The sequence below is a fragment of the Sebastes umbrosus genome, chromosome 6, assembly GCF_015220745.1.
Source record: "Sebastes umbrosus isolate fSebUmb1 chromosome 6, fSebUmb1.pri, whole genome shotgun sequence".
NCBI classification, from domain to species: Eukaryota; Metazoa; Chordata; class Actinopteri; order Perciformes; family Sebastidae; genus Sebastes; species Sebastes umbrosus.
This window is the reverse complement of record NC_051274.1, coordinates 11,938,549-11,960,070: the sequence shown is the minus strand read 5'-3', so window position 1 is coordinate 11,960,070 and position 21,522 is coordinate 11,938,549. Positions and strand designations below refer to the sequence as shown.

At 42.1% G+C, this 21,522-nt stretch overlaps 4 protein-coding genes across 4 annotated transcripts; 2 read left to right on the top strand and 2 right to left on the bottom strand.

The window, feature by feature from the left end:
• Window positions 1-104: 104 nt before the first annotated feature.
• Window positions 105-2,950, bottom strand: LOC119489509 (tubulin alpha chain-like). The gene is made up of 4 exons (XM_037772033.1): window positions 2,803-2,950; window positions 1,575-1,797; window positions 1,327-1,475; window positions 105-1,216 (listed from the first exon to the last, which is right to left on the bottom strand). Exons 1-4 carry the CDS (start codon window positions 2,803-2,805, stop codon window positions 236-238), a joined length of 1,356 nt encoding a protein of 451 aa, XP_037627961.1. The 5' UTR covers window positions 2,806-2,950; the 3' UTR covers window positions 105-235.
• Window positions 2,951-7,664: 4,714 nt separating this feature from the next.
• Window positions 7,665-11,027, top strand: LOC119489510 (tubulin alpha-1A chain-like). Its single transcript, XM_037772034.1, has 4 exons — window positions 7,665-7,819; window positions 9,098-9,320; window positions 9,423-9,571; window positions 9,664-11,027. The coding sequence occupies exons 1-4, from the start codon at window positions 7,817-7,819 to the stop codon at window positions 10,642-10,644; spliced, it is 1,356 nt and encodes a 451-aa protein (XP_037627962.1). The 5' UTR covers window positions 7,665-7,816; the 3' UTR covers window positions 10,645-11,027.
• Window positions 11,028-14,009: 2,982 nt separating this feature from the next.
• On the bottom strand, window positions 14,010-16,669 carry LOC119489508 (tubulin alpha chain-like). The gene is made up of 4 exons (XM_037772032.1): window positions 16,549-16,669; window positions 15,509-15,731; window positions 15,269-15,417; window positions 14,010-15,160 (listed from the first exon to the last, which is right to left on the bottom strand). The coding sequence occupies exons 1-4, from the start codon at window positions 16,549-16,551 to the stop codon at window positions 14,180-14,182; spliced, it is 1,356 nt and encodes a 451-aa protein (XP_037627960.1). The 5' UTR covers window positions 16,552-16,669; the 3' UTR covers window positions 14,010-14,179.
• Window positions 16,670-18,474: 1,805 nt separating this feature from the next.
• On the top strand, window positions 18,475-20,997 carry LOC119489507 (tubulin alpha chain). Its single transcript, XM_037772031.1, has 4 exons — window positions 18,475-18,555; window positions 19,298-19,520; window positions 19,612-19,760; window positions 19,853-20,997. The coding sequence occupies exons 1-4, from the start codon at window positions 18,553-18,555 to the stop codon at window positions 20,831-20,833; spliced, it is 1,356 nt and encodes a 451-aa protein (XP_037627959.1). The 5' UTR covers window positions 18,475-18,552; the 3' UTR covers window positions 20,834-20,997.
• Window positions 20,998-21,522: the final 525 nt, after the last annotated feature.

Sequence of the window (21,522 nt, the reverse complement as noted above, 5' to 3'; positions counted from 1 at the left end):
ACTTCATGACATGGGATAGCTCAAAATTCTGAATTTCAACATTTTGTAGGACACTCAATATACGTATATTTAGTTTGAATTTATAAAAGACAAACACATTCACATTCACATGTCATAGGAATTTTATTTAGAACAGAGCAAAACTGTTAATTGTCAAACATTTCTGTTTGGAATGCATTCAAGACACACATTGCAATCAACTGTTTCCTGTGTAACTAGTGCCTTTTTGTTCCTTTTAATATTCCTCTCCTTCCTCCTCTCCCTCACCCTCAATAGAGTCGACTCCAACCTCCTCATAATCCTTCTCCAGAGCTGCCATGTCCTCTCTGGCCTCAGAGAACTCTCCCTCCTCCATACCCTCACCCACATACCAGTGAACGAAGGCACGCTTAGCGTACATCAGATCAAACTTGTGGTCAAGTCGAGCCCAGGCCTCTGCAATAGCAGTGGTGTTGCTCAGCATGCACACAGCCCTCTGGACCTTAGCCAGGTCTCCACCAGGAACTACAGTGGGTGGCTGGTAGTTGATGCCCACCTTGAAACCAGTGGGGCACCAGTCCACAAACTGGATGGAGCGTTTGGTTTTAATGGTGGCAATGGCGGCATTCACATCTTTGGGAACCACATCACCACGGTACAAAAGGCAGCAAGCCATGTATTTGCCGTGGCGAGGGTCACATTTCACCATCTGATTGGCTGGCTCGAAGCAGGAGTTGGTGATTTCTGACACTGAGAGCTGCTCATGGTAAGCCTTCTCAGTAGAGATAACAGGAGCATAGGTGGCCAGAGGGAAGTGGATACGGGGATATGGCACCAAGTTGGTCTGGAACTCGGTCAGATCAACATTGAGGGCACCATCGAAACGAAGGGAAGCAGTGATGGAGGACACAATCTGACTGATCAACCTGTTCAGGTTGGTGTAAGTGGGACGCTCGATATCGAGGTTCCTACGGCAGATATCATATATGGCCTCATTATCTACCATGAAGGCACAGTCAGAGTGCTCCAGGGTGGTGTGGGTGGTCAAGATGGCGTTGTAGGGCTCCACCACAGCGGTGGACACCTGGGGAGCTGGGTAGACGGAGAATTCCAGCTTTGACTTCTTGCCGTAGTCGACAGACAGACGCTCCATCAGCAGGGAGGTGAAACCAGAGCCGGTGCCACCTCCGAAGCTGTGGAATACCAGGAAGCCCTGGAGGCCAGTGCACTGGTCAGACTGAGGACAGAGAGGGAGAGACACTGATCACATATGAGATACAGATATATGTCATTTGATTTAATATTTGAAATCAAAATTAGGAATGGATCCCTCCTGAAGTTACCCACCAGTTTGCGGACCCTGTCCAGCACCAGGTCGATGATCTCTTTGCCGATGGTGTAGTGTCCACGGGCGTAGTTGTTGGCAGCATCCTCCTTGCCAGTGATCAGCTGTTCAGGGTGGAAGAGCTGGCGGTAGGTCCCACTGCGCACCTCATCTAAGGAGACCGATTCGATCAGAAATGACTAAAGGGTTAAGTTAGCTTAATGACTAAATAAAAAGCTAACTATAGCATCTATATTTAATTGGAGTTTACCGATGACAGTGGGCTCCAGGTCAACAAAAATAGCTCTGGGGACGTGCTTTCCAGCTCCAGTTTCACTGAAGAAGGTGTTGAAGGAATCGTCTCCTCCTCCCCGAGTCTTGTCACTGGGCATCTGTCCATCCGGCTGGATCCCATGTTCCAGGCAGTAAAGCTCCCAGCAGGCATTGCCAATCTGAACGCCAGCCTGACCGACGTGGATAGAGATACACTCACGCTTGAGGAAAAAAAAAACAAGAGGTCATTTACTTGTATGCATTTAGCTTTAATTTCATGTTCATATACATGAAATCTACCACAATAATTGTAATATATGGGGATCATTCAGTTGCTCCCCTTATCTGAGATGATCAGGCAGTACAGCAGGAGGCACCTCCCTGCACCACAATCTGCAGGGGACACAAATGCCTGACAGCAGCCCCCACAGAGACAGCAGGACGCTCCTCTCGTCTTTCCTGCAGTCCTTTTTGTCCTCTTGTCTTTTTCATCCCCCACTCTCTCTCCCTCTCCCTCCCTCTCCCTCTTTTGCAAGCATAAGCACAAATGCAAATCAATTTGCCTGTGCACATCATTACTCTGGAATATTCCACTCGCTCTTGTGCCTCAAGGATGCACAATCACAGCAAATGCTTGCACATAATAATTAATATAACTAAATAAATTAGCAGTTTTGGATGAAGTCAAATTATTGTATTTATGTTAACTTTCATGTCATGCTTAAAATAGAAGCTGTGTGTTGCATCAATTTTTTATTATTATTATTATATGGATGAGATTAAAAATAGAATTGCTGCTATATATGAATTAATAATGATAGCTGCAGTCTAATGTTATCCATCCCTACACAATCTGCCCTCCCTTCCTTCCAACAGGGTAGGGCATTGGCAAAGTTTAAATATGACATTAAATATGACAAAAAATAAAAATATAAAGAAATTTAAAGCTGCTGCTTTATAAAGATAAACAGATGAATCCACCTGGAGACAGTCAATCACACTGTGCCAATGCTGCGAACCAGTCTGTGCATCAACAAACATACTGTCCACTTTCATCCCTAAATCTAATGAATTTTTAATTTACAGCTATACATGTGGCTGATTATGAAACTGGAGAGGCTCGTCCAGAGATGGAGACGCGTTAACGACGTTGTTTAACAACCGAGATTCTCATTTCTACCTCACAAAACTGCGTCAGACACACAGATGAGGGAAAGTCAACTTACCATGTTGTCGTTAGAGTTTCAAAGAGGGAGAGCAGGAGTGAGAAATGTGAAGAAAAAAGGTATTTTTTTCTAAAAAGCGGTGTGGCTTGCGTCGCGTGTTGTACCCAACGGGGTCGATGCGACAACTGCTGAATGAGACTGAGGTGCTACCTATATTTATACACACAGGCAGAGAGAGATGAGTGCACTGTAGACAAAATAAAGCTTTTACTAGCACACCATTTGGTAATGTGCTTTAAACCATATTGTTCTGTATTTTACATTCAAATTTGAGCACAATTTGTATTATTATTTTTATAAAGTGCACCGCAATAAGATATGTAGTAGCCTATAGTGTTGGCATTATATTTTTTATGTGATTAGGAATAAAAATAGGTATTATTTGATGGCACTTATGGCACCTTTTTTATTTTATTTTTTGTTATTATTATAATTATTATAATTATTATTATTATTATTATTATTATTATTATTATCATGTTATTATCATTTTAGCTTTAAGCCTTGTTGCAATATATTTTCCTTTTTTTGTGTGCAGAAATTAAATTAAAGGTCATTCTTATTGAATAAAGGGCTAGTTCAAACAAAGCCAATTTATTATGCATGCAGGGGAATGAGCAAGGATTATGTAGGTGTGACAAATCAATGCAAAGATAGCCATATCCTGGTGCATATAAGGACATTCTGTGTAAAACAATATCTGTGATTATTCTGATGCATTATTTATAATTGATGCAAGATGGCTGAATGCTTCCACTGCACAAGACGCTTCATCTTCCAAACTGATATCCCCTCCCTCTTTGTCCCAGATTCTCTGCAATGATGTCATTCAGTGGGCCGATCACGTGACTGCCAGTCAGCCTGCTGTGTGTGTCTCTGTCTGTGTGTGTGTGTGTGTGTGTGTGTGTGGGGGTGGGGGTTGGACACTGTCAGCTGGACACTGACATTTGGGCGTGCTTCCTCTGGTGCTGTCTTATCTGAGGAACTGAGCAGTTTATGTGACATAATGGCTGCACTAAAGCACTTCATGTGTGTATATGGTGCTTGTTCACAGTGTGACTCCTGCAGCAACGATGTTACATCCCTGCCCTATAAACTGGCTGGAATCCCGAAGGGAAGCTGCAAACATAATCAGCACCTTCCACTGCAAAATCCTTAATGCAGTATGAGCTCATTTTGTCAGAGAGAGCGCCCACCACCATAATGTGAGAGTTCTCATCATTTATTCAGCAGGGAAGTGAGGATGTATAATTTAGAACCAGCTTTTTGTGGCTGCTGTACTCGATGTGAACTGTAGGGGATGAAATAGAGAAGGACAGAAAGCAGCCATGGCTCCCAGCCAGGACTTCTTCAGAGAACATTCTCCACTCCCCTTCATCATCCTCCTCCTCCTCCTCCTCCTCAGCAGCTGTGAGACAGGGAGGGTCTGAGCAGCTGAAGAGGAGAGAGAGAGGATGGGAATGCTAGAGAGATGGGAGTGGTCCTTCACGGCATGAAATTGACCGCACTGCATCCTGCAAAGAGAGAATATGATACCCGACAGAGTGACAAAGCATATTTTCCATCACAGCAGGATTTGAATGTTTTAATACAGGTGCAGTTATATAAAGTGGGTCATCAGATAAAAGAGGAAGGTTGTGTTATCCTTATTTACATAAATTTATGAGCAAAGATTTTGATCCTAATATATTTTTTTGGAAGAATGTCGTAAGAACTGTCACAGAGGTCCACGTGGTTGTGTCACATACTGATATACATGTTTTGGTTGTGCAAATCAAAAAGAAACACATTATAACTATTCATGATTTCTATAAACGTGGCTTCTTCTTTCACATGCAGATATAATCACAAGTAAATGGATTGTTATTCAAAAGCATTTTAGTACAGCGTTAATGCAAATTCGTTTTAAGGCACTAATTTCTTTAACTCATTAACGCAATTTGCGATTTTCAGATTGACAGTTTTAAAGCTAGAGTGATGATACTGATACCATATGAAACTAAAAAGGAATCCATTGGTACCAACCATGTCATACTAGCTTGTCATGAGGGAGGTTAATTAACACTCCAAGCTTACACTAAATTTTGGCGAGGAAAAACTGTCATGGCCATTTTCAAAGGGGTCCCTTGACCTCTGACCTCAAGATATGTGAATGAAAATGGGTTCTATGGGTACCCACGAGTCTCCCCTTTACAGACATGCCCACTTTATGATAATCACATGCAGTTTGGGGCAAGCCATAGTCTAGTCAGCACCCTGACACACTGACAGCTGTTGTTGCCTGTTGGGCTGCAGTTTGCACTGTTATGATTTGAGCATATTGTTTATGCTAAATGCAGTACCTGTGAGGGTTTCTGGACAATATTTGTCATTGTTTTGTGTTGTTAATTGATTTGCAATAATAAATATATACAGACATTTGCATAAAGCAAGCATATTTGCCCACTCCCATGTTAATAAGAGCATTAAAAACTTAAAAAATTCCCTTTAAGATAAAAAATGTGTGTTTAATTTGCGATTAAACGTGATTAACTGTGGACAATCATGCGATTAATCACGATTAAATACTTTAATCGATTGACAGCCCTACATTTTTTCAGACTTAGGGATGTTTTCTTTCACTTTGTATTGCCCTTTGTGATGATTTTAAGTTAATATTTTAATGGTATTGTTATTGTTATGGATATTGCACTTATATGTAAAAAATTGTATTTAAAAGCAGATGTCATATGTTGTTGATTTGATGGTGTTGAAAATGATTCACCAAAAAGTAGAAAAAATATCTGATTTCACTGTGATTGTGGCTGCAGGTCTGCAGCAGCCACTAAAAACCCAGATCAGCTTCTCTTGACTTTGCATCTCAAAGTGAGTTATTTTAAGCCACCTCACATTCATAGAGGTATCATTTCTGCCTCCGGGACAACTGTCGTCATGGAGTTTCCTTTGATGTTAGCAACCAAGCGGCTTAACTGTCTGTTAGTTTGCTTTTCTTTTCTTTAGGTCTACTGGAGAACAGTTTATGGTCTTTCTCATCGAAAGTTGAATGTTTAACACAAACAGAGCTGCTATACGCACATCCAGTTACATTACTGTCCCTAGAAGAAAGAATGAGGTTTTACATGAGCAACAATGTGTGTGAACAAAAGAGCTGGCTCACATTGATGCATCTTGTGTTTGCAGAGGCCACACCCTATTATCATCCTCATGCATTTTTTTTTTTTCATCAGTTCTATGAGAAGAGGAGGACACATGCACTTGTAGGTGAGAGGATGTGTGTGTTTCCCTACAGACACTCAGGACATCAGGCTGAAAGATTTGTTTGGGAAAGAAGAGGTGGCTGAGGTGCCTCACATCCCCCCACAGAGGCAGCTGCACTGCAGCCCGTTAATGCTGCCATTTAAGCTGGCCCACGTGACTGCCAGATAAAGGCGGTCTGTGTGGATACTAGGCTGTATCCAGGCAACTCCGTTATTCATTTCCTAGCAACGGTTAAATCTGGGGAGGAGGGCTGGGGAGGAGGGCTGCAGGGGGGTTGGGCGTCTGCGTGGATCTCTGTGGCCTACATGTCCCTCATCTCTGACAGGGCAGTTTGACCCCCTTGTCTATGATAGACAAAATAAATAAATAATAATAAATAAATAATAAATAAAATGCTGGAATATAAAAATCAACTGCTGCTACTGCTCAATAAAACCCACTACCGTCATGTTTTCAAATAATATGTGGAATGATTGACTGCATGATATCATATATAGCTATATAGAGGACACATGGTCAGAGCAAAAATGCCCCAAAATATAACTAAAGGCAAAGGTTGTCTGCACTATTTTGAACCTGGAAATAGGGTTCAAACTTATGACATTTTGCATGAAGTGCATATGCATTTCTTGATATTGTCATAAGCAGAGGGTAAAAAATAACACATTATACCAGCATCCCAATCTTTTTGTAAGATTTGTATAACTCTGCAGTGTGGAAGCAACCCTGAGTTTGAAATTTAGGCACATGGCTACTAAATTTGAGCCATAATTTGGGGGTTGGATGAGCTGACTGATTGCCTGATTGATTTTCTACTGGTAGGTGTTCAGACACCAATCATGTGTACTTTATGAGATATTAAGATATTCCTTTAAGATATTCCTTTATTAGTCCCACAGTGGGTAAATTTGCAAAAATGCAAAAAACAAGTTGCATCAGCTAACACAGTAAAAAAGAGTTAAACAAAGTGTAACAAAATGTGAACCATTTAAATAGAAGGAAGTATAAAAATAGGAGCAGTATAAACAGTATTGACAATAAACAGACTATTAACAAAATTGCACAAGTGGAAAATTATATTGCATTGGCCTACATACACCAAAGAAACAATCAATGTGACTAGTTAACAACAGTGTGATATATACTGAAATTGCAGACTATTCTATTATATTCTACTCTGTTCTATAAGAAAGAAAGAAAGAAAGAAAGAAAGAAAGAAAGGTGTATCTTGTCATATCTATGCAATTACAAGCTGTTTTACATGTTATTCTGAAATGATTCATTTGTTTAAGATAAGATAAGATAAGATATTCCTTTATTAGTCCCGCAGTGGGGAAATTTGCAACTATTATAATATAATGATATATAATTTATACTGTGGAAGTGCATTGAAACTGTTTCCTGTGTGTCAGGGTGGGCCTGTGTGGTACCAGCATGCTGAAAGTGAGACAGCATTTCTCCTCAGAGGCGCCATCCTTGCGGCACAATAAGTGGATGATGTCTTGTTTCGGGTGTGGTCTGGGAGGCGGGCTGTAGAGCGAGAGAGCCGCTCATCCAATAGGAAGCCGCGGATAGCCTCGAAGCGTCAGACTGACAGGGAAACTGACCAATAGCGTTGCAGCAGCCACCGGCGCTGGTGCTGCATATATACAGTTGTCCATCCTCATGTGCGCCATTATCTCTTACATCGACCTCATAAACTGTCGAATTGTAAGATTCACTGTCTAGGAGCTTCAACCGTCCACCACAGAACAAAATGGTAAGAACATTTAATAACCTTTGATAAAGAGACATAGCTGAGGTGTTTTTAGGGATGTGAGGAGGATGTGAGGAGGATGTGAGGGAGGGGACCTTAATGGAAAAGTGGTAATAAGCTTGAAACGTGTAAAGTAAAATTCTTAAACAAGTCGTTTTAATGATAAATGTGTCATTTATAATATGAGGTTTGGTGTGGGGAGATATTAAGGCGGTGCTTCGGATGGGGAGACAGCTAGCTGGACAAGGCAGACTGAACAAAGGAGGTTTTCATCAGACTGTAATGTGGACTGAATGAATAATGAAGCTCTGTGCAGCCCTGGTCAGTGCTGACGGGACAAGGAGGATGCTTGTACTCCAGTCCCCATCACCCAGAGACAGCCTGTCCTCCACACCCAGAGACAGCCTGTCTGTGGGGGAATGGGTTAAGTGGTGCTGGTCAAAAAGGAGGTTTATCTTCTGTTCTTATAACTGGCTCCTATTCTCTGAACCAGACTGAACTTTTTCGAAAATGGTAAAATGTTATAAGGGTTTACTTTTTTTTTTACATAAAACTCCATCACTCTCATCTGTTGCCATGGTGATGGCATAGCAACAGCATCCACAGGTGAGCCAGTAAAAAGTTGAGCGGCTGTTGCTAGTCAAATTAGATTATGAAAATGAAAGCAAATTTCAGTCTAAAAGCCTACTTTTTCAACTCACAAATGAACACCACTTTTATAGTTTTTGAAGCATGAATGCAATTGACAGAGGTAAAAAGTTAGCGTTAGGCTATAAATGAACTACACCATGGTTGCATGACTTCACGTCACCACCACTAAGGCAAAGGCGGACTTAGTTGGGTCATCTCCAGCAATTTCGTGACTGTGCAGAGCAGAGGTTCGTTTCTCAGTGGATTTGTTATCTATGAAAGACAAAAAAAAATGTTTAAACCCCATGCCCCTTGCAAAAATGCAGGCTAACTTTGTAAGAGCCCGAAATCCAATATGGCTACCATCGGCCATGTTGGAAATGATCTTTTCAATGGTTTGGCCTACTATGCTGAACAGTACATGGTTTCTGTGATTTTTTCGGTCGAGTAATTCATAAAAGGTGTCGTTTTGATGATTTAACCCATTTTTGAATTAAGACTGTTTGATTTATAAATGAAAACAAAGCTATTTTAATAACTTTTAAAGTCAAATTAACACTTTTTTCAGTGTTGAAATGCTTTTTCTTTTCCAGTGTCACATGTCTAACATAATAGGGTAAATAATATTTCTTGTTTTTTTATTTCCTCCAGCGTGAGTGTATCTCCATCCACGTCGGTCAGGCTGGTGTCCAGATGGGCAATGCCTGCTGGGAACTTTACTGCCTGGAGCATGGGATCCAGCCGGATGGACAGATGCCCAGTGACAAGACCATCGGTGGAGGAGATGATTCCTTCAACACCTTCTTCAGTGAAACTGGAGCTGGAAAGCACGTCCCCAGAGCTGTTTTTGTTGACCTGGAGCCCACTGTGATTGGTGAGTATCATCTCTTTTGGCTGAACATTTATTTAGGCAAATTAAAAGTGAAATATCTCAAAATTTTAGACAACAACTGATTCAATGTTTTTGCCTGCTTAGATGAGGTGCGCAGTGGGATCTACCGCCAGCTCTTCCATCCTGAACAGCTGATCACTGGCAAGGAGGATGCTGCCAACAACTACGCCCGTGGACACTACACCATCGGCAAAGAGATCATCGACCTGGTGCTGGACAGGGTCCGCAAACTGGTAGGTAACTTGATATGTTGTTCTCTAATTTTAAATTAAATGACATAGCTGTATCTCATATGTGATCAGTGTCTCTCCTTCTCTGTCCTCAGTCTGACCAGTGCACTGGCCTCCAGGGCTTCCTGGTATTCCACAGCTTCGGAGGTGGCACCGGCTCTGGTTTCACCTCCCTGCTGATGGAGCGTCTGTCTGTCGACTACGGCAAGAAGTCAAAGCTGGAGTTCTCCATCTACCCAGCTCCCCAGGTGTCCACTGCTGTGGTGGAGCCCTACAACGCCATCCTGACCACCCACACCACCCTGGAGCACTCTGACTGTGCCTTCATGGTAGATAATGAGGCCATCTACGATATCTGCCGTAGGAACCTCGATATCGAGCGTCCTTCTTACACCAACTTGAACAGGCTAATCGGTCAGATTGTGTCCTCCATCACTGCCTCCCTTCGTTTCGATGGTGCCCTCAATGTTGATCTGACAGAGTTCCAGACCAACTTGGTGCCATATCCCCGTATCCACTTCCCTCTGGCCACCTATGCCCCAGTCATCTCTGCTGAGAAGGCTTACCATGAGCAGCTCTCAGTGTCAGAAATCACCAACTCCTGCTTCGAGCCGGCCAATCAGATGGTGAAATGTGACCCTCGCCACGGCAAATACATGGCTTGCTGCCTTTTGTACCGTGGTGATGTGGTGCCCAAAGATGTGAATGCTGCCATTGCCGCCATCAAAACCAAGCGCACCATCCAGTTTGTGGACTGGTGCCCCACTGGTTTCAAGGTGGGCATCAACTACCAGCCACCCACTGTAGTTCCTGGTGGAGACCTGGCTAAGGTCCAGAGGGCTGTGTGCATGCTGAGCAACACCACTGCTATTGCAGAGGCCTGGGCTCGACTTGATCACAAGTTTGATCTGATGTACGCTAAGCGTGCCTTCGTTCACTGGTATGTGGGTGAGGGTATGGAGGAGGGAGAGTTCTCTGAGGCCAGAGAGGACATGGCAGCTCTGGAGAAGGATTATGAGGAGGTTGGAGTCGACTCTGTTGATGGCGAGGGAGAGGAGGAAGGAGAGGAATATTAAAAGGGACATAAAGGCACTAGTTATACAGGAAACAATTGATTCCATTCGTCCTTATATACATTCCAAAATAAATGTCTGTCTATTAATTAGCAGTTTTATTGTTCAGAATAAAACTCCTGGATATGTAAATTTTAATGTTAATTTAATGGGAAAGGAAGGGCCAGAGAGGACATAAGCTGGTTGTTAGGCTGGAGCTTACGCTTTCGAGGGTGAGGAAGAGCAGTATTAAAAGGGACAGAAAACACTATTTGAAACAGGAAACAATTGCGTCAAATAAAGGCATTCCAAAAATTTGTCTGTCAAATACAAGTTTGACTGTTCAGACTAAGCCATCAAATAACATGTCTGTTTGACTCTGTTCTAAATAAAATTCCTGTAACATATGAAGTTGTCTGTGTTATTTCTTTTTTGGTTTAAGAATGAAAAATAACCTTTAGTCAGGACACCAATAAACATTACATGTCAAGTTGTGCAGAATACATACAGTAACCATAGTGTTTACAGTCTACTTTGAAATGTTTGAAATGAGCGTCATAGTTTGTAGTTAAAACTACATTCAACATGTTTGAGTTATGGTTTCCCTCTAGATTTACAGTGTTTTCTTCCAAGCATGAGCTTTGATTTATAAAGAAAATGAGGCTCTATGGTTGATATACCTAAGATATTAAACTTATGCCCAATTACGCACGTCATTGTTTGATCTGTGAAGGCTTATGCTATACAGTATATTAGCCTTTTACATGTTAAAAAGAAATGTGTGAATGTTATTGCTACAGAGCTCTTAAATGTATCCTAATCCCAGGGAAGAATCTGTTATCTGTGGGAATTGCATGGTCATATTGTTTGATCCTTTCAACAGTAACAGCAGCTTCTTTAAGTGTCAGATCAAGACACCATAAACATTTCATTTCTTTGAGTTAATGCACTAGTGCACCTGCCACTCAGAAATGCTCTAAAACGAACACTAATCCCCTCGTTAGAAGATGAGACCTTAACCATTTGTGGTACTGCACTATTTGCTCCTCACACCATCTCAGGACACATCAGCATCCGTCCTCTACAGAGACAGAAAATCTACTCTGATTAAATAAGAGACGGGTGCATCTTTTTAACCTTGAGTTTTTTCTGTCACCAGTGTATATTCAGCATCAGGGTTTTTACTGGATCTCATAAACTCATTAAAAAGTAACATTAAAATGATGGTTTAAATATGAGCTGTAGTTGACAGTCACTATTAAGTGAACAACCTAAAAATAGATAATTAATATTTTGTTTTCAAAAAAGTGTTTTTCAATGACGCATTTCAAGTTTTTTATAAGCTTAGTGTAAGTTTAAGTGTGTATTCTGAATTCATATAAGTCTGTTTCAGATTGAAAATGACAAAATGGGTAGACCTTAAACTATGCAGGTGGGTTATTATTTTTGTAAGCCAACCAAGGCCTATTGAAAGAGTCACGCGTCATCAATGCGTCATAGTTTTGGGGGTACAACACATGCGCAGTCAAATCTGGTCTGTACTCGCCGAAATTGAGCCAATTGCAATGCACGACCGCAGCTCCAGTTACACTGCTCATCTGTTACACCCCATACCCCAAGATCCGTGTCAGCCAGTGTCCCAGCCTCCTTCAATAGGCCTTGAGGGCAACCAGGAAGTTAGTATCGCACCCAATGAAAAAACAATGGAAAATGGGGAAAAAAAGGATCCATGGCAAACAAAAGTTAATGAATACACGCGTTTTGATCAGCAAGGTAATCTTCACAAATGAACACCACTTTTATAGTTTTTGAAGCATGAATGCAATCGACAGAGGTAAAAAGCTACAGTAGGCTATAAACGAACTACACCACGGTCGCATGACTTCACGTCACCACCCCTAAGGTAAAGGCGGACTTAGTTGGGTCATCTCCAGCAATTCCGTGACTGTGGAGAGCAGAGGTTTGTTTCTCAGTGGATTTGTTATCTGAAGTTAAAAAAACTAACTTTGTAAGAGCCCGAAATCCAATATGGCTGCCATCGGCCATGTTGGAAATGATCTTTTCAATGGTCTGGCCTACTTTGCTGAACAGTACATGGTTTCTGGGACTTTTTGGGTGGAGTTATTCATAAATGGTGTCGTTTTGATGATTTGACCCATTTTTGACCTTCAAATCCATGTTGGCCGCCGATTTTCAACTCCAAAAGGTCGATTTGTAAAACTTGTTATAGAGCCTTCATATTAGGCTTTAATGAAAGCTCTGCTCATGCTGCGTGGAGTTTTGAACAGTAAAACTACAAATAAGTACACAGAGATCATCTCAGAGGTCAAAAGGGTCGACGTTTGTAGTTGATGAGAAACAAACCTTCGCTCTCCATGATCACTGAATCTCCAGAGTTGACCCAACTAATTTCTGAATAAATTAAATTGAATGATAGAGGTGTTTATTGGAACACATTGGCATACATGTGTACATTTTTAAGCGTCTTTGAGATCCTTAAAAAGCGCTATATAAGTTTAATATATTATTATTACATCAATGTCCACTTAATGGATGTGCAAGGTATTTAACAAGGTATTCAACCTCAATTTGCAACTTTACAATGATTACCTAGTCATTTAACTAATGGTATGCTACGCTTCATCTGAATCTTTTCTAAATGCTTCACGTGTTGTCAAAATGCTTCTGTTTTTATCTGCATGTGTTTTCTTAAGTTGTAATGCATTGATTTTACTGTTGCTATTCCTGCCAATTTATGAATGCTATGGTCATGAATGAATGAAAGAAGAGCTATAGTAAATCCCACGTTTTTTTATGATATTTTGACCAAATTGCCTTCTCTGCAGTCTAAGTTTGATGGTTAACAATCTTGCACAGGCTCAAATTCAAATGCAATGAAACCACAGGACCACTTTTGCTTTAAAAGTAATGTTTGCATAATTTAAACCAAACTAGTTGCTATATGGCCCTGGCCTGTATTAATAATAATGGAAAATTCTGCATTGACAAAGTAAACTGTGTGCTCAGACAGAATACTGTTCAGGGGATTAACAGTGTTTCTATGGGGAACAGAAATCATGTGGATGTTGTGAGTTGGTTAGTGACAGGCTGTGTATTATGCAGTTCCTATGCCTCTGATATCTGTTAGAATAACCAAATGCAGGCTATGTAGTGGAGAATACACCCATCCTTTTCTCTTTATAGGTTGTTCACCCATAGGGACTGTCTACTACAGCTCATATTTAACACAAAGAGACACATTTGTACTTGGGGTTTTTTTTAGGGGGGAAAGGTGGGGATAGTAGGTAGAGGTATTGTTTATTAGTGTCCTGACTAAAGGTTATTTTTCATTTTTAAACCAAAAAAGAAAAAGAAACAACACAGAAAACTTCATACGTTACAGTAAATTTATTTAGAACAGAACCAAACTGAAATTTGATTTGATCACTTATTCTGAACAGCCAAACTTGTATTTGATAGATAAACATTTCTTTTGGAATGTATTTAAGAACGAATGGATTTAATTGTTTCCTGTACAACTACTGCCTTGATGTCCCTTTTAATATTCCTCTCCTTCCTCCTCTCCCTCACCATCAACAGAGTCGACTCCAACCTCCTCATAATCCTTCTCCAGAGCTGCCATGTCCTCTCTGGCCTCAGAGAACTCCCCCTCCTCCATACCCTCACCCACATACCAGTGAACGAAGGCACGCTTAGCGTACATCAGATCAAACTTGTGGTCAAGCCGAGCCCAGGCCTCTGCAATAGCAGTGGTGTTGCTCAGCATGCACACAGCCCTTTGGACCTTGGCCAGGTCTCCACCAGGAACTACAGTGGGTGGCTGGTAGTTGATGCCCACCTTGAAACCAGTGGGGCACCAGTCCACAAACTGGATGGAGCGTTTGGTTTTAATGGTGGCAATGGCAGCATTCACATCTTTGGGAACCACATCGCCACGGTACAAAAGGCAGCAAGCCATGTATTTGCCGTGGCGAGGGTCACATTTCACCATCTGATTGGCTGGCTCGAAGCAGGAGTTGGTGATTTCTGACACTGTTAATTGCTCATGGTAAGCCTTCTCAGCAGAGATGACTGGAGCATAAGTGGCCAGAGGGAAGTGGATACGGGGATATGGCACCAAGTTGGTCTGGAACTCGGTCAGATCAACATTGAGGGCACCATCGAAACGAAGGGAAGCAGTGATGGAGGACACAATCTGACTGATCAACCTGTTCAAGTTGGTGTAAGAGGGACGCTCGATATCGAGGTTCCTACGGCAGATATCGTAGATGGCCTCATTATCTACCATGAAGGCACAGTCAGAGTGCTCCAGGGTGGTGTGGGTGGTCAGGATGGCGTTGTAGGGCTCCACCACAGCGGTGGACACCTGGGGAGCTGGGTAGACGGAGAACTCCAGCTTTGACTTCTTGCCGTAGTCGACAGACAGACGCTCCATCAGCAGGGAGGTGAAACCAGAGCCGGTGCCACCTCCAAAGCTGTGGAAAACCAGGAAGCCCTGGAGGCCAGTGCACTGGTCAGACTGAGGACAGAGAAGGAGAGACACTGATCACATATGAGATACAGATATGTCATTTGATTTAATATTTGAAATCAAAATTAGGAATGGATCCCTCCTGAAGTTACCCACCAGTTTGCGGACCCTGTCCAGCACCAGGTCGATGATCTCTTTGCCGATGGTGTAGTGTCCACGGGCGTAGTTGTTGGCAGCATCCTCCTTGCCAGTGATCAGCTGTTCAGGATGGAAGAGCTGGCGGTAGATCCCACTGCGCACCTCATCTAAGGAGACAAAACATTGAATCAGTTGTGGCTTACAAGTTACACTTTAATTTTCCTAAATTAATATTCAGCCAGAGGTGATGACACTTACCGATGACAGTGGGCTCCAGGTCAACAAAAATAGCTCTGGGGACGTGCTTTCCAGCTCCGGTCTCACTGAAGAAGGTGTTGAAGGAATCGTCTCCTCCTCCCCGAGTCTTGTCACTGGGCATCTGTCCATCCGGCTGGATCCCATGTTCCAGGCAGTAAAGCTCCCAGCAGGCATTGCCAATCTGGACGCCAGCCTGACCGACGTGGATGGAGATACACTCACGCTGTCGTGCAGAGAAAAAAGATTTGGATCAAAGATTCTGTCAGATCTCACGCCTAAAAAAAACACATTTTTAAATTCATTGTTGAAATAGAAGAGCTGAAAACAATATTTATTTGATAAGAGTTTTTGTCAGACAGCCTTTAAATGAACTGCAAAATGGCAGACCATCATAGACCAGTTCAATTCATTCTCCCCACCCTGCATGAAAAGCCTTTACTATTATTATATTCTAAGACATCATGTCTGTTTAAGGTTCAGTCTATCATTTATTTTACAGGAACACATGCCTTCTCTGCTTCTCTTTGCTGACACATACGATCGAGTCTATTGCATGCAGAATTACTGTAGAGAGAGGATTATGTAGGTCAGACATGTTGCAGTGTGCTGTCTCTTTAAAAAGCCCCATTCACATCCTCCACTGGGAATACATGTCTCCCATTCATTTTAATATTTCTTTACAGTACGCTAAATAATGAAAAAAATAATAATAAAAAAAAAACAGGATGACAAATTAGTAACAAAATGAGTGCAAAACTAGTCAAGCTGATCAAAAGAGTTATGTGGGGATTAAAGGATTAGACGTCGGTTTGCAGTGCAGAAATAAATTAGGCTACATTTCTATTAAGCATGAAAATCAATTTCATGTGTCACATCAGCAGCCATATTGACAATTAAACAATACACAGCCATGATTTACTGCAGTGAAGAGAACAAAGGGTGATGTCAGAGCAATATGATATGAGCTACCTCCTTTATTCCCCTTCTCTTAGATTCTCCAACAATAACCCTGAGAATATAATATCTCAAATATCACTTACCATGATGGCTTGTCGATATTATGCTATGTAATGAGACAAGCCAGAGGAGTGTTGGTGTCAGAGGGGTGCGGTGTCTGAAGCTGATCTTCTGATGCACCACACTCACATACTCTGCCTCTTCAGGAGAACAGGTGTAGTGCGCGAAAAAAAATAAAAACTCCACCTCCTTCTGCCGCAGTAACTGTTTCACATCCAGAACCAGAACAACCAAGATACTGAAGCTGAGACAACAGGACTGGGACTGAGATGATGTGTTGATGTGTTGGTCCTTGGGGCCAAATTACAGGAAGTTTAGATTATTCTGGGACCAGGAGGTACCCACTCAATTTAGCTGGTTGTGGATTCACAAAACACACATACTTTGTCCTTACAGTGATGAGATGTTTTCTGCTCCAGCCACTTGGAATAGTCTGCAAAAATAAACTGCATTGTTGTCATTTAGTAAAGATCTTTTCTTCGTTTGGTGTGTTTTCAGCTTGTTGATCTTTCAGAGACACTGTAGTATAGGCATGTAGGCTATGGTACAGTCTGAACTTGGAAGGTCAACAGATTTTGGTGCAGGTTTAACAGGTTGGTCTACCACCTTCATCAAAATATTTCTGCCCTGCTAAAACCAGCATAAAACAGTAACCATAAAATGACATAAGACCACTAACCTAAGTTGGTATGTATTTACTAAAAATAGTTCTCGTAGTATTATTTTGTCAGATGGTGGATACTAGAGCAAAAGTTTTTTTGGCTCTGCGCCGGCGACAACCATGCCAGAGGCATTATGTTGTTGGGTTGTCTGTCCGTTCGCCCGTCTGTACATACGTACATCTGTCCGATTCTCAGGAACGCCTTACGGATGAACTGATTCGATTTTGGTGGTCAAAGGTCACTGTGACCTCACAAAACACGTTTTGGCCATAACTCAAGAATTCATATGCTAATTATGACAATTTCACACAAATGTCAAAAAGATTAAAATGATGAAGTAATAACATTCGATCCTCGTTTATACTCCCGAATGGACGCGTACACGGACAGCTGCAGACACCACGGACGCATAGTAGTTCCGGTTATACTGTGAATACTGCTCCGGATCGTCACACTACATACCACATATAGCGTATAGTGGCTTCGTGGACAGGTCCGCGCGGTCACAACAAATTGCTGGTACTTGGACGTCAGCACACCAGCCAATGACGAAATTAATTTTAAAGTCACACGGAGCAAAGCGGACCCTCATGTACTCGCCACCATGGTCATCAGAATGCCAATCTACAATGGCCCAATATAGCCTATCCAGATTTCTTCTAAATATATTAAATTATATAGGCTACGTAGCAAATTTGGTGCTTTTATCATAAAATGAACAATAGGTTTGCTGTGCCGCCCCACTATTACTATTACTATTACCTAACCATAACCAAGTCCATCGAGGTTAGAAACCTCTTTTGCAAGCCGGAGACCTGGATAGACAATAATACTATATAATGTCAAAACCAGACACAATTTAAAATGGAGTAATTTACCAGAGTTTACAATGGTCTTGAATTCTGCCGGAAATATCAGATTCATCAATGGGATTTTTTTTGCAGACTATTCCACGTGGCTGAAGCAGAAAACATGATGTTTTCCCCATCACTGTAAGGACAAAGTATGTGTGTTTTGCGAATCCACATCCAGCTAAATTGAGTGGGTACCTCCTGGTCCCCCAGGATCATTGAAACTTCCTGTAATTTGGCCCCAAGGACCAACACATCAACACATCTTCTCAGTCCCAGTCCTGTTGTCTCAGCTTCAGTATCTTGGTTGTTCTGGTTCTGGATGTGAAACAGTTACTGCGGCAGAAAGGAGGAGGAGTTCTCTTTTTTTTTTTGCGCACTACACTTGTTCTCCTCAAGAGGCAGAGTATGTGAGCGTGGTGCACCAGCAGAGCAGCTTCAGATACCGCACCCTTTCAGACCGCAACACTCCTCTGGCTTGTCTCATTACATAGCATAATATCGACGAGCCATCATGGTAAGTAACATTTAAAAAATGATATTTATCATATTTATTATATTCTCAGGGTTATTATTTGATAATCAAATAGAGTGGGAGTAAAGGATGCAGCTCATTAAGATATTTCTCTGACATCACCCCTTTGTTCTCATCACTGCAGTGATCATGTCTGCGTATTGTTTAATTGTTGAAATCGCTGCTATTTGACGACTATAAGACCTTTGCTGTAGCTTTTACATAAATATATAAAATTTGGGGCACCTTGATCTGAAAAAATGTTATGCTGATTTATACATCGAATTATCCATTTTTAAAACCAAGCCTTCTAAAATATCGGTTTACTAATTACTTTAAAGAAATATGAAAATGAATGGGAGACATGTATTCCCAGGTGGAGGATGTAAATGTGGCTTTTTTAAAGAGAAGGCACACTGCAACATGTCTGACCTAGATAATCCTCCCTATCTCTCTACAGTAATTCTACATGCAATAGACACGATCGTGTGTGGCAGCAGAGAGCAGCAGAGAATCCATGTGTTTCATGCAGGGTGGGGACTGCAGAGAATGAATTGAACTGGTCTATGATGCTCTGCCATTTTGCAGTTCATTTAAAGGCTGTCTGACAAAAACTCTTCATCTCTTCATCAAATAAATATTGTTTTCAGCTCATCTATTTCAACAATGAAGATAAAAATGTGTTTTTTTTAGGCGTGAGATTTGACAGAATCTTTGATCCAAATCTTTTTTCTCTGCACGACAGCGTGAGTGTATCTCCATCCACGTCGGTCAGGCAGGCGTCCAGATTGGCAATGCCTGCTGGGAGCTTTACTGTCTGGAACATGGGATCCAGCCGGATGGACAGATGCCCAGTGACAAGGCTCTGGGAGGAGGAGATGATTCCTTCAACACCTTCTTCAGTGAGACCGGAGCTGGAAAGCACGTCCCCAGAGCTGTTTTTGTTGACCTGGAGCCCACTGTCATCGGTAAGTGTCATCACCTCTGGCTGAATATTAATTTAGGAAAATTAAAGTGCAACTTGTAAGCCACAACTGATTCAATGTTCTGTCTCCTTAGATGAGGTGCGCACTGGGACCTACCGCCAGCTCTTCCACCCCGAACAGCTGATCACTGGCAAGGAGGATGCTGCCAACAACTACGCCCGTGGACACTACACCATCGGCAAAGAGATCATCGACATGGTGCTAGACAGGATCCGCAAACTGGTGGGTAACTTGATATTTTGCTCTCTAATTTTAAATTAAATGACATAACTGTATCTCATATGTGATCAGTGTCTCTCCCTCTCTGTCCTCAGTCTGACCAGTGCACTGGCCTCCAGGGCTTCCTGGTTTTCCACAGCTTCGGAGGTGGCACCGGCTCTGGTTTCACCTCCTTGCTGATGGAGCGTCTGTCTGTCGACTACGGCAAGAAGTCAAAGCTGGAGTTCTCCATCTACCCAGCTCCCCAGGTGTCCACCGCTGTGGTGGAGCCCTACAACGCCATCCTGACCACCCACACCACCCTGGAGCACTCTGACTGTGCCTTCATGGTAGATAATGAGGCCATCTACGATATCTGCCGTAGGAACCTCGATATCGAGCGTCCCTCTTACACCAACCTGAACAGGTTGATCAGTCAGATTGTGTCCTCCATCACTGCTTCCCTTCGTTTCGATGGTGCCCTCAATGTTGATCTGACCGAGTTCCAGACCAACTTGGTGCCATATCCCCGTATCCACTTCCCTCTGGCCACCTATGCCCCCGTCATCTCTGCTGAGAAGGCTTACCACGAGCAGCTCTCAGTGTCAGAAATCACAAACGCCTGCTTCGAGCCAGCCAATCAGATGGTGAAATGTGACCCTCGCCACGGCAAATACATGGCTTGCTGCCTTTTGTACCGTGGTGATGTGGTGCCCAAAGATGTGAATGCCGCTATTGCCACCATTAAAACCAAACGCTCCATCCAGTTTGTGGACTGGTGCCCCACTGGTTTCAAGGTTGGCATCAACTACCAGCCGCCCACTGTAGTTCCTGGTGGAGACCTGGCTAAGGTCCAGAGGGCTGTGTGCATGCTGAGCAACACCACTGCTATTGCAGAGGCCTGGGCTCGACTTGACCACAAGTTTGATCTGATGTACGCTAAGCGTGCCTTCGTTCACTGGTATGTGGGTGAGGGTATGGAGGAGGGAGAGTTCTCTGAGGCCAGAGAGGACATGGCAGCTCTGGAGAAGGATTATGAGGAGGTTGGAGTCGACTCTATTGAGGGTGAGGGAGAGGAGGAAGGAGAGGAGTACTAATACGTAATTGTAACTGGAACGTGTCAATCCTAAACAATATGCAGGAGCAGAATGTCTTGCATCTGTATTTAGATGTGTAACATTAAGTTTGTGTTCTGTAGTTGTCAAAAAGTAATTTCAATGGTTTATGGATTGTCAATAAATTTGGGGAAAATTACAGGTTATTACTTGTTGTATTCTTTTTCATACTGCACTAACATCAAATAAAATCTTATTCTGACATTTGTTCAGATTAGACCCAAATAACTGCCATACACACATAGTAATATGAAACAATATGGTCACAAAGCTTTGTGCAATTTTGTGCAATCAAATTCAGACAGAAGGATTCCTTTGCTAATTGATATTTTAATGTTTTAATGACTGTGTAACAATCCAGTGTGTGAATTTGAATTCACATTAGCTTTTTTTGTGAAGTTAAGACTAAATTAATAGAAACAAATATTGATATATGACTAAAAGCCTTTATGATTTGGTATAATTAAGTAGAAAACATAATGGTGATGTTTGCATTTCCATGACTTATTTTAGATGTTTAAAACAGTTTGTGTTGAAGTGAAGTGATTGAAATACGCAACAAATTAAATGGAACTATTTCTAGTTATATGGAGACCCCTGGTGGCAGTGTTGTGTGAGAAAAAAGGGTGTGACCACAATTGGCTTAATATGCCAAGCAGTGGTTGTAATAG

Bases quoted from the DNA above. Each gene is read 5' to 3' on its own strand.
- LOC119489509 (XM_037772033.1), bottom strand. The intron at 1,476-1,574 runs GTAAACTCCAAT...CGGTCTCCTTAG, and splicing joins CCTGGAGCCCACTGTCATCG to ATGAGGTGCGCAGTGGGACC. The intron at 1,217-1,326 runs GTGGGTAACTTC...CTCTGTCCTCAG, and splicing joins TGGACAGGGTCCGCAAACTG to TCTGACCAGTGCACTGGCCT.
- LOC119489507 (XM_037772031.1), top strand. The intron at 19,521-19,611 runs GTAAGTGTCATC...CTGTCTCCTTAG, and splicing joins CCTGGAGCCCACTGTCATCG to ATGAGGTGCGCACTGGGACC. The intron at 19,761-19,852 runs GTGGGTAACTTG...CTCTGTCCTCAG, and splicing joins TAGACAGGATCCGCAAACTG to TCTGACCAGTGCACTGGCCT.
- LOC119489510 (XM_037772034.1), top strand. The intron at 9,321-9,422 runs GTGAGTATCATC...TTGCCTGCTTAG, and splicing joins CCTGGAGCCCACTGTGATTG to ATGAGGTGCGCAGTGGGATC. The intron at 9,572-9,663 runs GTAGGTAACTTG...CTCTGTCCTCAG, and splicing joins TGGACAGGGTCCGCAAACTG to TCTGACCAGTGCACTGGCCT.
- LOC119489508 (XM_037772032.1), bottom strand. The intron at 15,418-15,508 runs GTAAGTGTCATC...TTGTCTCCTTAG, and splicing joins CCTGGAGCCCACTGTCATCG to ATGAGGTGCGCAGTGGGATC. The intron at 15,161-15,268 runs GTGGGTAACTTC...CTCTGTCCTCAG, and splicing joins TGGACAGGGTCCGCAAACTG to TCTGACCAGTGCACTGGCCT.